The sequence below is a fragment of the Tursiops truncatus genome, chromosome 7, assembly GCF_011762595.2.
Source record: "Tursiops truncatus isolate mTurTru1 chromosome 7, mTurTru1.mat.Y, whole genome shotgun sequence".
Lineage (NCBI taxonomy): Eukaryota > Metazoa > Chordata > Mammalia > Artiodactyla > Delphinidae > Tursiops > Tursiops truncatus.
The window spans coordinates 96,661,814-96,676,327 of record NC_047040.1 but is presented as its reverse complement, the minus strand read 5'-3'; the positions used below and the strand labels follow the sequence as shown (position 1 = coordinate 96,676,327).

The window sequence follows — 14,514 nt, the reverse complement described above, 5'->3', positions numbered from 1 at the left end:
ATTGTCTTCTAATTTTTATGCGTATGTGGATAAATTAGTGTTGCTGAAAACTGCACTATTTTTTCATTTTGTACTTCATTGGTTTCTGTTTTTTATTTCATTATTTCTTTCCTCTTCTCTCTTTATGTTTATTATTCTTTATTGCTGCTTGAGTTAAATGACTGATTAATTTAAAATATTTTCCTTTCCTATTACATACATTTAAAGGTGTATATCTCACCATACGTTTTGATTTAATTACACTGCCTAAGTTTGTGTAAATGGAGTGTTTTCATTTTCATTCAGCTTAAATATTTTTAATTTCTCTTATAATTTATTTGCTTAAAAGTGAATAAAATATATATATCAGAATCATTTTGCTGTAACGTAAAACTAACATAATACTGTAAATAAACTCTACTTCAAAAAAATTTTTAAGCGAATAACAAAATATTTTATTAAAAATTTCAAAGTTATTCTGTTTTGAGGGATTATTATTGATTTCTGGTATTACTGACTGTGAACAGAGATCATGAAAAGTATGACATTGATGTATTTGTGCAATAAGTATTTTATAGTATAAATTTTATGAAAGCAATGACTTCATTTTATTCTCTCTTGGATAAGCTGAACAGATAAATGAACAAAATAATACGCAGGGCCTATTTCCAAAATTTAGCACATATACAGAAACATGTCCTAAAGTTTGGCATCTACCGTTCTAAACTCTTAGAAAGACATGTCTACTTGGCTTTTTAACTTATGAAGTTGGCTGTTGTGAACAAGAGGAAAACATCCCGGGTTCTATTTCCAGAGATGTATTATGGATATATTTCAGCTAATGATAAACACTATGAATGGTGTGTTGTCCAAGATGCTTCTCTTCTTTGGATGATACTTTAAACTCAACTGCCATGACCGCTGGTAACATCAATATGTTAACACAAGGAGACACGTCCAAGCTTCCCATGAGACTATAACCAAGTTTTCCCAAAATCGGTTGATTTACATACACTAATAACAAATGATCAGAAAGAGAAATTAAGAAAACAATCCAATTACATCAAAAATAATAAAATACCTAAGAACGAGTTTAACCAAATGTAACTCTAAGACAATGATGACAGAAATTGAAGAAAAAACAAATAAATGGAAAGACATTCTGTGCTCATGGCTTGGAAGAGTTAATATTGTTAAAATATACATACTACCCAAAGCAATCTACACATTCAATGCAATTTCCATCAAAATCCAAATGGTATTTTTCATAGAAACAGAACAAGCAATCCTAAAATATGTATGAAACCACAAAAAAAATGTGAATAGCCAAAGCAATCTTGAGAAAGAAGAACAAAGCTGGACACATCATGCTTCCTGATTTCAAACCGTATTACAAAACTATAGTAATCAAAAAAGTATGGTGTTGGCATAAAAACAGACACATAGATCAATGGAACAGAATAGAGAGCTTAGAAATATAGCCACACATATATGGTCACTTAATCTATGACAAAGGAGGCAAGAATATACAATGAAGAAAAAACAGTCTCTTTAATAAATGGTGTTGGGAAAACTGGACAGTCACAAGCAAAAGAATGAAATTGGACCACTATCTTACACTATACACAAAAATTAACTCAAAATGGATTAAAGACTTGAACATAAGACCTGAAACCATAAAACTCACAGAAGAAAACACAGGCAGTAAGCTGCTTGAGATCAATCTTGGTGATGATTTTTTGGATTTGACACCAAAAGCAAAGGCAACAAAAGGAAAAATAATAAAGGGGACTACATCAAACTAAACAGCTTCTGCACAGCAAAGGAAACCATCAACAAAATTAAAAGGTAACCTACTAAATGGGAGAAAATATTTGCAATCATATATATGTTAAGGAGTTAACATGCAAAATATGTAAAGAACTCATACAAGTCATCAGCAAAACACACAAACAATTCAATTCTGAAATAGGCAGAAAATCGGAATACAGGCATAGCTTGTTTTTTGTGCTTACTTTACTGTGTTTCATATTTGTGTTTTTTACAAATTGAAGGTCTGTGGCAATCCTGTGTTGTCAGATTATGGTTAACATATTTTAGCAGTAATGTACTTTTTAAATTAAGGTATGTATTTTTTAAAATACATAATGCTATTGCACACTTAACAGACTACAGTGCAGTGTAAACATAACTTTTATACGCACTGGGAAACCAAACAATTCATGTGACTCACTTTATTGTGACATTCGCTTTTTTGCAATGGTCTGGAACCAAACCTACGATATCTCCAAGGGACATCTGTAGACCTTTTCCCAAAGAAGACATACAGATGGGCAACGGGTACATGAAAAGGTACTTAATATAACTAATCACTCAGTAAGTGCAAATCAAAATCACAATATGATATCATCTCATACCTGTTGGAATGACTATTAACAAAAAGACAAGAAGTAAGTGTTGGCTAGGATGTGGAGAAAAGGGAACCCTTGTGTACTATCGATGGGAATGTAAGTTGGTAAAGACTCTATGGAAAACGATATGGAGGTTTCTTAAAAAATTAAAAACAGAACTACCATATGATCCAGCAATTCCACTTCTGGGTATTTATCCAAAGGAAATAAAATCACTATCTTGAAAAGATATATGTACCTCCATGTTTGTTTCCACATTATTTACAATAGGTAAGACATGGAAATAATCTAAGTGTCCATTGATGGATGAATGGATAAAGGAAATCTAGTATACAGTATATACAATGGAATATTATTCAGCCATAAAAAAGAAGGAAATGCTGCCATTTGCAACAATGGATGGACTTTGAGGGCATTATGCTAAGTGAAATAAGTGAGACTGAGAAAGACAAATACCACGTGATCTCACTTAGATGTGGAATCTTAAAAAAAAAAGACAAACTCATAGATACAAAGACAGAGGCAGGGAGAGGGGAGGAGTGGACAAAGTGGGTAAAGGGGGTCAAACGGTACAAATTTCCAGTTATAAAATAAGTCCTGAGGATGTAATATATTGCATGGTGACTATAGTTAATAATACTGTATTTTATATTTGAAAGTTGCTAAGAGAGTAGTAGATCTTAAAATTTCTCATCACAAGAAACACAGTTTTTAAGTGTGTGGCGAAGGATATTAGCTAGACCTACTGTGGTGATCATTTCGCAAAATACAGGTAGCCCCCACTTTTTAAAAGTTTGCTTTGCACGACTTCACTTTTATGAAAGACCTACACCTGTACTTTTTTTCACTAACCAAAAGAAATCCAAAGCATATGTTTACTATTACAAAAAAAGGTAATTGTGTCTCGCTTTACACCATCTCAGCTTACCAAAGTTTTCATAGGAATGCTCTCTTTTCAGATAGCAGGGGAAACCTGTATACATATATTGAACCATTATGGTGTATACCTCAAATTAATATAATGATATATGTCAATTTTATCTCAAAAAAAAAGAAACACAAAATAGGTTATAGGTTAGTTCACCCTGTAATCCTAACCCTCCTCCTTTGACTACTAGCAGTTAGAAAATCAGTTGTATCACCCACTGTGCTGCTGTGAAAGAAAACTAAACACCTGTCCCCAAGAAATCTAGCAGTAGGAATTGACATGTTTAGGTACTACAGCTTCAGGCCCCCTTACTTCTGGGTTTCCAAACTCTGAATCTCCCTTCTCGGCTGCCCTCTTGTCTACCAGAAGCCAGACAATACAGCTGTGCAGCAATGCCAAGAGGAAGGGCACACTGGGCAGAATCCTGAAAACTCACCAAGGCAATATCACCTGGGTTGCTTGCAATGTCCCTATTTCTACATGCGTCTCTTAAGTTAAAAGAAATTATCTCTTCTTGTTTAAATAACAGTTTTTTAACACTGTGACTTTTGCTTTCTACAAATGACTAAGAGGGAAAATAAACTCACATGCTGCACAGGGTAGGGGACCAACAAGTTAAAAATAAGACTAGAACTAAAGCTCTCAAACACTATGCAGATACTTGAAGAAGAGAACCCTGCAGTTAAACAGAGACCCACTAGAAACTGTGGGTCCACAGGCATGAAGTTTCTTTAATGTGTTTTTGTTATCAGTGAATCCAGCTAACTCCAGTTATCACCACAGCTGGCTGTTCATACTGCGGCACTGAATGAATAAGGTCTGGTGAGGGATTCTGCTGACCTAAGTTTGCCCCATCCTCCAGCAAGGAAGTCACAGAGGGTCCAAGGATTCTGATCTCCCTACTTCCTCCAGCTCTTCTCTGCTTTTTCTCAAATTCCTGATACAACTGTCAAATATCCTAATCTTTGACAGTTATTCCTTGGATGTTCTTGTGCAAAAAGACAAGAGGATATGGTTTTGAATTTAGCTGATGGTACAGGATGGTAACACCCAGCCCGTGTCTGAATATCCAGCTGTAGGAAAAAAGGGAATCCTGCAGCAGGTTAAATGGGGATACTATGCTTCCTCAGTGTCTTGAGATGAGTAATCAAAAATGGATATTCTTCTTTTCCCCAAACAGAATGGGATGAAAAGGAACCATACAATGTTGTTAACTTTGCATAACTAAACCAAACATTTAAAAAATTATGTTTGGTAGAATATTAGTGTTCTTGAGACACTAATAAAAAACAAAGACAAACTCACAGTGGTAGAAGTGACATTCTTTAAAAAAATTTTAATATAAATGTAAAAAAGATAAACATATTAAGCCATTTTTCATGTCATTTTGAAATAGTCTCTGAGGTACTCCTGTGTCATAAATACATATAAAAATACTTTTTTTAAAAAGCCAAATACATATTTTTAACTCATGAACCCTGATTGCTATTCAATAAATAAAATTATCTTTTTAAGTTTGGATAAAAAAGAATAATCAGAAAGAATTCAGCCTATAAAATATTAAATAGACAAATTTCTAGTAATTAAAACAATTTAGGCTATCGTAAGAATAGACTAAATAAGGTTAATAGAAAAGAATAAGCCATCCAGTAATTGAGGCGTATTGATAGGGATTGAATTTGGAAGATGGTAAATGCGACAGTAAAGGTTAGATACTAGTTAATTTCCCAACACCATTTATTGAACAGTTAATTTGGGCAAACACTCGTTTTGATCCCTACCTCACACCAATGTAATTCCACCTAGAATATGCAAAGATTTACATATAGAAAAATAAAAACTATATGCATTCTAGAAGATACTGGGAATGAATATACTCTTGGGGTAGAAGGGGCCTTTTTTACTTATAACAAAGTTTAAGATGACATCAAAGTCTTATGGACAGAAAAGATCTTGCAGTAAATTGAATCAGTGAGAGAGAACACAAGCTGAAATACAATCTCCCAGAATAAAGAGAAACATGATCTTACAGCAGTTTGTGAAAAATACTGAAAGTTAAGTATGAAAACAATGGCAATAGTTATTTCGTGGAAGAACAAAGAAACAAACAGGAAACGTATAATATACTCAAAGATAGCTTTCCCAAATAAAGACCTGAGTTAACAGAACAAAAGCACAGACAGAATTGTTAAAAACCCATAAAGGAATGAGTCCAAGGTCATATAGCTAACTACTGATGGAGCTGGACTTTGAATCCAGACTTGCCTCATTCCCAAATCCATATTCTTTCTTATTTCCACATGTGTCAATCAGCCAGCAAAAAGAAATCTTTCTACATGCAATGCAGTATCCTGAACTGAACCCTAAATCAGAAAGGGGACATTATTGCAAAAACTGGTGAAATTCCAAAAAAAAATCTAGAACTTAGTTAATAGTTATGTGCCAATGTTAATTTCTCAGTTTCTATAATTACACCATGGTTACGTCAGTATTAACACTAGAAAACTGGTTAAAGAGTATGCAGGTCTGTGACTTCATGGAAGTCTAAAATTGTTCCAAAATAAACAGTGTGGTAAAAGAAGAAATCTCTCAAAAATGATGCCTTGGGTACTAACTTAAAAACTTATAAGTAGAAAGATTTATTGCATAGTCAAATTTTTAAAAGGCCATGTTTTGCATTAAAGACTTTGATTATAACAGGTTCACTGATGATGGTTAAAATAATTATCTGCTTCAATTATACAGCATTTTGAAAATACTTATATAACTTTTTCCATACATACCATTTTTCCTTTCATGTGGATAAAACATAGCATACTGTGAATATTATTCTTTAAAAGCATAAGGTGATCTGGTTGCGATGAACTGCTTTCCATTTCTGCTAAAAACGTGACAAAAGCTCTGGGCTCATAACAGCAAGAATTAAATTTAGAGGCTTAATAGAACTGCCTGATTTTAGGAGCTGTCAGATACTGAAAGAATCAGGCCTTCAGAAATAAATGAATCCTAGGAGCAGAAAAGACGAAGCATATAATTAAGTTGAAAATTCGGGATGGGGGACGACTAGGTAAGGAAAGAGGGGAAAAAAATACCAAGAAAGAGGGAGAAAAAAGCAAAATATAGGACATGAATAAAAATCAGGGCTTAGGTGTCTCTAAAGAATTGAGATGTGATCAATTACGGAATTGGGGGAAACAGTCGTATGAACAGTAGTAAATCAGATGGCATCAGGGCACTCACTAAAAGCCTACCAGTGGATCCTGTCACTCAGAGCATGAGCCAGAGATCTCTGGGGACCTTGATGACATACTCCTCTGCCCCGGTCACTTCTCTGAATTATCTTCTACTGTTCAGCCTCTCCCTCATGCCCTCCAGCCATCCTGTTTCTCCATGCTGTTCCTCAGGCAATGCAGGCCTTTGAACTTGCTCACCTCCCCGCCAGGAATGCTAACACCCGCTGGAACTATCATCCTGGTTCATTCCCTCTCCTCCTCAACGTCCCTCTAATACTAACTCTTCAGTGATTTACTACTGAGAACACTCATACTGATCCCCTAGCATCCCACTTTCCCCTACCCTGATCTTATTTTCTCATAGCTGCCTCCACCATCTGACGGTAATTCCATCAAACATCTGTCTCCCTAACGAGTAGAATGTAAGCTCTCAGATGTTTGCCTGTTTTTTCCACTGATGCTTCCCCAGTGCCTAGAATAGTGCTGGGTAGGGTTAGGGTTAGGTGCTCCATAACTTACTTGTTAAGTCGGTCAATACATAAACGTGATTTTTCATTAACATTATTTAAAGATGAGTAACAAAACACTGGTAGCTTTTCCAAAGTTGGTTTTTGAGCAACCAGAGTCACTTTTTTGTTTGCCTGTGTTTTCTGGGTATTTTCTACACTGAACAATAACTTCTATAACGTTTTAAAAGGGGGTTTCGTTTTATGAAAAACTCGACAGTTATCTGTCTGAGATGATTTCAACTCAGGCTCATTCAATGTCAGAATCAGAAAGATACATTCTTTAGGGGCCTGTTCTTATGAACTTAAATAACATTTAGTTATTACCAGAAAAATCTTCCCATTATCAAAACTTTACATGAACAAACGCTCATTCACAGGACTGCAAATCATACAATCCCAACTTCCTCATTTTAAGGATGAAGAAACAGACCTAGAAAAGCTGTCACTTCTTCACCTTCACTTTGAACATAGTTGATGAAGTGTTGAACAGGAGCTAGCTAGCCTGAACAAAGATGGAAACATTACAGAATGGCCTAGCTCAGAAACATTTTGCAATGCAGTAAAAGTCCAGATTGAACATTTTCAGTTCACCGTTTAACTAAACCTTCATTTTCTTCAACTTATTCCCATGTCATTGCTCAAAGATGCTTGCGAGCAGCTTCATCGTATTCTTGGAACAGTCAAGATTCTCTTTGCCTTAAGATCACTAGCAGAGCAAACAACATGATCACCAAGTATTTTAGCAAGCTCAAGGGCCACAGAACCTTCCAGAATCCACTCAACAGTCAACCTCTTGTTCCAGTCCTCTGCCTTCCCTCTTGAGAGAAGTTCAAGGCCAGCTTATTTTACAAATTTCTTACACTTTTCAGCAGATGAATTGTCAATTAACTCTCATGAAATCAAATGCAAGCAGCTTTCAGGGTCTGAAAATGTGTGGCTTCTCTTTTCAAAAAAGCATTAGCTGAAAAGTTGCATGTGCGCCATTGTTTTGTTATACGTTTGGAAAAAATCTGATGTCATATTTTTTTTTCAGAGATAGCAGCAGCAGTTAACCCACACAAGTCCATTCCCCAGGTCCCCCGACAGCCATCTCCGATACCAGAGGGGCACACAGGCAGATACTTTGGCAAAGAAAGTCTACAAAATGACGTTGCTACAGGCCAGAACAACCATATTGATTTTTAGTACAATTCAAAACACAAGGAAACATCAGTTTCCTAAATGGTACACACTGAAATGGACAGGGAGAGTACACCACAAAGAGCGGAGAGAAGGAAGACGATAAAAGACAATTACGTTAGCAAACAGCTGAGTGCTCTTTTCGGCTGTTTATTTTTCAGGTTCGAAGAACTGAGAGGCTTGAATTAAGTTGCACTGTCCTTGTCTGAAAAATCTGAGCACGCTCCTTTACAGACATTGTGCTCACAGCTGGAAGCCTGGGCATCCAGTGGACCTTCAGGAAATAAAGCCGTACAACCCTCTGAACATTTGAACATCCTCCTTAAAACTCAAAGAGTTCTTTTTCCCAATTAAGATTTCCCGCTCTCTCAGCAAATGGCAGATCTGTTTAAACTGCACTCTAAACATATTATTTACCAATACAGCATTCAGTTTGCTACGAGCAAATATTTTCCTTTGAAATCCTTAACGAGACAAAAATGCCTTTCAAGCCAGAGACTTCGGAAGGGAGGTTGGGAATCAGGACAGACCAGCTGGGACTTACCATGGCCCCCTCACTTCTCCTTTGGGCAACTTCTCTCTGCAGTCGGGCCACAGCCAACTTCTCCCTGGAGAAGCAAAAGCACATGATTAGTTGACCATCCTTCTCAATGCAGAGGTACACCGGCCTGGCTTCAAAACATTCTTCTGAGGTCTCCAGAGGAATCCCTTCCTTGGTTTAGCTCACTTCCTCCACTAAACTTTCTATAAATATTTAAAGTGATTGGTCATGAGTGCATTGTTTTCACTGTGTGTCATGAAAGAGATCTTTTGCCTTGGATTTTATAATAGCCAAATGAATGCTCAATGCCAACTCAAAGCTTCCTTTTAAGTTCATTAACATATATCATTTGTAAATAAATTTTCCATGGCTAAAATATTTCAGTTGTTCTTCCTGTATCAATTTTGCTCATAAGTATTTTCGCTATTCTTATTTATTTTGTTGCCCTGCGCTGATACTGAATTTAATAAAGCAAACAAAATGTAACTCTGTACCATTCTCGAAATAAAAATAGAAAATCCTTTGCAGACTTGCTACATAAAAGGCATGGGGCTGAGCATTTTACCTGATCTCATATGAGCCTGAAAACAGCCCTATAATAGGTTTTATTATCCCCATTTCAAAGATGTGGAAACTGAGGCTAAGAGAGGCTAAATAACATATGGACTGTTCATATTTTCTATTTCTTCCTGATTCAGTCTTGGAGCCTCCAACTGGTAAGTAGTAATATTACAGTCAAACTTTAGGTTCTCCTTAGTTCAAAACCTAAATAAAAATTCTGCATGTCATTTTTCAGGGTCTAAGAAATATGAAAATATGGAATTGAAAGTCAAATTATTTAAGTACTCTTTAGTTCACACAGGGTTCATTTTGTGTCCTTTATAATTGCAATTCTGATTTCTCTTACCAAAAAATCTAATATTAACCAAAATTTTAAGACTACTTTTGTAAAGTGACAGATATCTTCATTTTGGCCAGCTTTTCAATTATTCTTAAAACAGTTGAGAGACGAAGTAGGGATAAGTGAACTCTTCCAGTAATTCTCAAATCTTAGTTCGAGCAAGAATTTTCTCTGAAATCCTCTACTGCTATCGAGGTGTGAAGCTATTGCATCCCTCAGCCCTCCCTCTACACAGGATTCAGCTACATGCAAACAAGAGAGGAAGCAACCTGAATCCCAGAGGAGGGAGAGGATTTCTCCCCTTCTAACTGCTTGTGTCTTTGAAATGCCCAAGACTATCAAGAAGGCATGTATTGGGTTGGCCAAAAAGTTCGTTTGGGTTTTTCAGTAAGATGTTAACACAAAACCCGAACGAACTTTTTGGCCAACCCAATATTTTAGTTGGGTTAAAGTGGAGTAGCTTTTTAGTAGGAACAGTTCTCTCTCTGAATAAACACCTAAAGACAGACTAGAAGGAGGAAAACTAGAGTCAGGAGACTTTTGGGGTATACAAGTTTTGGGAGCCTAGAGCAGGACCTGTGCTTATACCCTATGAGAGGGGCAAAAAGGTAAGCAGGAAGAAGCCAGAGAGAGATGGGGTCACATGCCTCTTTTAGAGGTAAACAAGGCAGAGAGCCTACACGTGTTCTCTGACCCAAGTCCCGATGAGCAGATGAAAAGGCAGAGGGAAGAGAAGAATGCGACACACTTCTGGCTTAATATGAAAATTAAACACGTGGCAAATACTCATGAGGACAAAAAAAATAGAGAAGAACACACTTTATATTCTATGACTCAGTAAGTCCACTCTGAGGTATAAACTCAACAGAAACTCATATATATGTTCACTAAAAGGCACGTACTAGAATGTTTATAGGAGGACTACTCGTAATAACCTTAAACCGAAAATGCACACACCCATTAACAACAGAATGGATAAACCTGAACATAGTTATACATTGAAATACCATAAACTACTGAGAAGGAATAATCAAGACCTCATCACAACCATACCATTGAGTGAAATAAGCAAATGCAGACGAGTATATATTTTATGATCTCATTTATGAAAGTTCAAAGACGGCATAACTCCTACCTAGTTTGATAAGGTGAGAAAAAGAAATTAAAGACACAAATAACAAAAAGGAAGAGGTAAAATTGTTTATATTCACAGATGACATAATTTTCTAACCAGAAAATCCTAAGGAATTTACAAAACAACCATACAGCTAATAATTTAGCAAAGTCACAGGATACAAGTCAATTTACAAAAATCAATTATGTTTTTATGTGTTAGCATCACACAACTGGAAAATTAAGTTTAAAGAATCTGTAATAACATAAAATACTTAGGGAATAAATGTAGTAAAAGACTTAAACTGCTACACAGGAACCAGAAAACACTGCTTAGAACAATTAAAGGAGATTTTATACATACACATAAACACACACACTCACCACATTCATGGATTGACAGGTTTACTTTTACACTGTCAAAATTTTTACCAAAATAATCTATAAATTATTTCTCACTGGGATGTATAACTCCATGAAACTAAATAAAGAGAACCCAGAAGCTACTCTGGTACTAAGGATGATAATTAAGTTAATATAACAATACCTGAACTCATTGTGTTCTCTGTATACTGAATACGGAGACATTTAACTTCTAGTCTAAACTCTAATCCACACTGTCTTATATTTTCCTTGACTGTTTATTTAGTATATCTTTTCCTCTAAATAAGTTCCTCCTTGACCACAAGGGTGGCAGCCAAAATTGCTGACTGATGCATTTTTGCACGTGGTCAGTTGTGGTGTAGTCGGTGTAGTGTGGTGTAGCTGTGGTATAGCACTGTACCAGCTGCTGCCCTGAATGCTGAGATCACATTTAGTCCACCTCTATAACACCTACTAAGGGCCATTTAGTAGAAACAAAATAAATGTTTGCGATTTGCTGAGTGAGGAATCAGACACAGAATCTAATACCAATTTGCCCAGCATGATAGAATTTCTAATAACTACCAATCTGCATTTATGAGTACACAACACACACACACGCATACACAATGATTCCCACAGGGCACCTTCTGGTTCTAGTTGGCCACAAAAGCTTTTTACACACATTTTAAAATTATGATAAGCACAGCTTCCATGGACTACCAGGTAAATATCTGAGTAAGCGTCAACGAAGTAAATTCCTATATAAGGACACTGAATGAGGGGATAATAGTACAGCAGTTCTCATATATTTGGGCCACAGGACCCCTTTGCATTCTGAAAAGTTACTCAGGACCCAAAAGAGCTTATTTACATGGGTTATAGCTACTGATGCTGACCAAAAGACTTTCTGTTCAAGTAGGTTACGTTCATAGATATTTACCATATATAAATGAAAACAGGTAGTTTTAAAAAATAGTTACCTATAAATTCATTAAAAATTAATAAATCCATGGTAACATAAGTAAAACATTTTTATGAAAAATATTATATTCCAAAACAAGAATAAATTTCATAAGAAGAGTGACACTGCTTTAAAATTTTGCAAATATATCTTTAACATCTGGCTCTACAGAAGACAGCTGGATTCTCATATCTGCTTCCGCATTCAACTTGTTGTGAGAGCACGTCATATAGCTTCTAGAAAACTCCACTACACACCAACGAAAGAATGTAAGGAAAAAAACGCAAATACTAGCTTATGAAAATAGTTTTGACGTTGTGGATCTCTTAAAAGGGTCTTGGAAGCACCCAGCATCCCAGGCCCACACTTTGAGAATTTCGCCCTGAAGACAGATACAGAACTAGAAATGGAAGGCGTTCTGGAAAATTTCCTGGAATCATCATTTCTGATTGCTGAATCTTCAGAGAAAGATTTAATATATATACCAATAGCCTACTAATTTTTTAGAAGAGCAGTTTAGCACAAAAAAGACATTTCTAGAAACAGAACAAGAGTCTATCTTATCACTATCATCCTACTAAATAATAAAAATAATTCTAATACAGTGTAAAGGTTAGGAACATCACTATTTTATCCTTAAAACAGATTTCCTTTATCACACTATTAGGAAATATCACATGGTATAGGTGCTTGTCAAAACTTATTCAGTTCAATAGGAAAGAAAACTCCAATGGTTTTAGCCATTACATAGTTTTTAAGAAGGAAAATATTAATAAATCATAAAATTTTGTAGTCTGCCCACACATTTTATTTTTTGGCCTTCAATAAAGTATGAATGAACCAACATAGAAAACCAGCATCTCAGAAGGGGTAGCACATTAGCCACTTGATTTGGTGCAAGAGAGAGTAAATATGTAAAACTAGAAGCATCAACTTTACTTTTGACCTACCGGTACGTGAGCAGAGATGTGCCCGACTTCAAACAGCCACGTGGAAATGTGTGACACAAACGTGGAGAATCTCAGAGTAGTCTGGGTCACAGGAAAGATAATCCCCAACCCTAACCCTGCTCTCTGGTCATCCTAATTTACAAATTGGAAAATCGCTTTAGTCTACTTTATGGGATCTACTCTCATTCAAAGCAGCCTGGTGGTGAAGGACAATTTGCATGACCAACCAATACAAATGCCTCTTTGGGTCCATGCTCTGTAATTGTTCTAAATCATTTATTCAGGAAATGCAACATATATAATGTCATGGAGCAAAGAATTCTAAGGGTTCCGAATAACAGCCCAGGGTTTTCTACAGGGTGGGTGGGCAAGACCAGTGCCAGTTAAGTTCCACTACAGGAGGGGCACCACAATTTTAGGTACTAGGAGCTATTTTATGTAGTAGGCCTCTGAATCATATTTCCTTTGAAAAGAGGGTTTCAAGGCTAAAACACACCAAAAAGGTTCTTTCTTGAGGTTCAATACTTTGTATCTCCCAAATCTTTCAAGTTTTTGGTATTCCATGTGTGTGCAGTTTATGTCAGCAGGAGTTTTTCTTAGTAGGAATAGTATTTTTTTTGTGTATGAAAGAAAAATTGTCATTCTTTATTAAAATTAAGGAAGTAATGGAGTTGAATGGGTGAAATTATCTACAATCAAATTTTTAGGATTTCTAGATGTTAATATTTCTGGGCTCAAATTATGAACTTAAAGTATTAAAAATAAATGGGTCTTTTTTTTTTTTTTTTTACAGTAATCTCATCTGCTCTTGGGTTTAGTAGTCCCTTGGCAAACCATATCTTCAAACCCCCATGGTCCCAATATACGTGTGAAACCAACTGGGACCATCATCTTTTTTATGCAAATTCGGGGTTGTTTAAAAACAGCTTTGTGTAAAAAATAAGGAATCCTTGCCTTGCATGCTACCCAAGGCAAATTAAACACACTCCTAAATACTTGTGTTCCTATTTGAAGGTCTTCGCTCATCTGCTAAAAACTGACAACTGTGCTTTTGCAATACGTCTCTGTTTTGTTTTGTGTTTGTAGCAAAGCCAGTAGCTCATTATGAAGGGGGTACTGACTTTATGATTGCAAAACAAATGCCCAGAGATATTTTATCAAGAGCTGTGGACCCTTACTTACAGAACAGGGATAAAAGAAGGATATAAAGAATAAACACACAATAAAACAAAAGTGATGACAACACTTACTTCTCTTTCAGTTAAATGCAAAGAGAATCTTTCCCTCCAAGAAGGATGAAACAGAGCTACATTTTTATTCAATTTTATGCACAAATGGCGAATTAGTCCCAAGTTTCTAAATCCTTCAGTGCAGCCGCAGACAATCTCAACTAAAGATCATAATAAACAACAACAAAGTTATTTATGTGAACCATGGATCTTC

General features: G+C 35.9%; 1 protein-coding gene across 7 annotated transcripts in view; it reads right to left on the bottom strand.

Moving 5' to 3' along the window:
• NCKAP5 (NCK associated protein 5) overlaps nt 1-14,514 on the bottom strand; it is a 1,063,199-nt gene that overhangs the window by 561,178 nt on the left and 487,507 nt on the right. For all 7 annotated transcript variants that reach the window (XM_033860244.2, XM_033860243.2, XM_033860246.2 and 4 more), the window contains one exon: nt 8,784-8,847. In XM_033860244.2, coding sequence (XP_033716135.1) covers nt 8,784-8,847 — 64 coding nt within the window. The remainder of the gene's footprint in view (nt 1-8,783; nt 8,848-14,514) is intronic.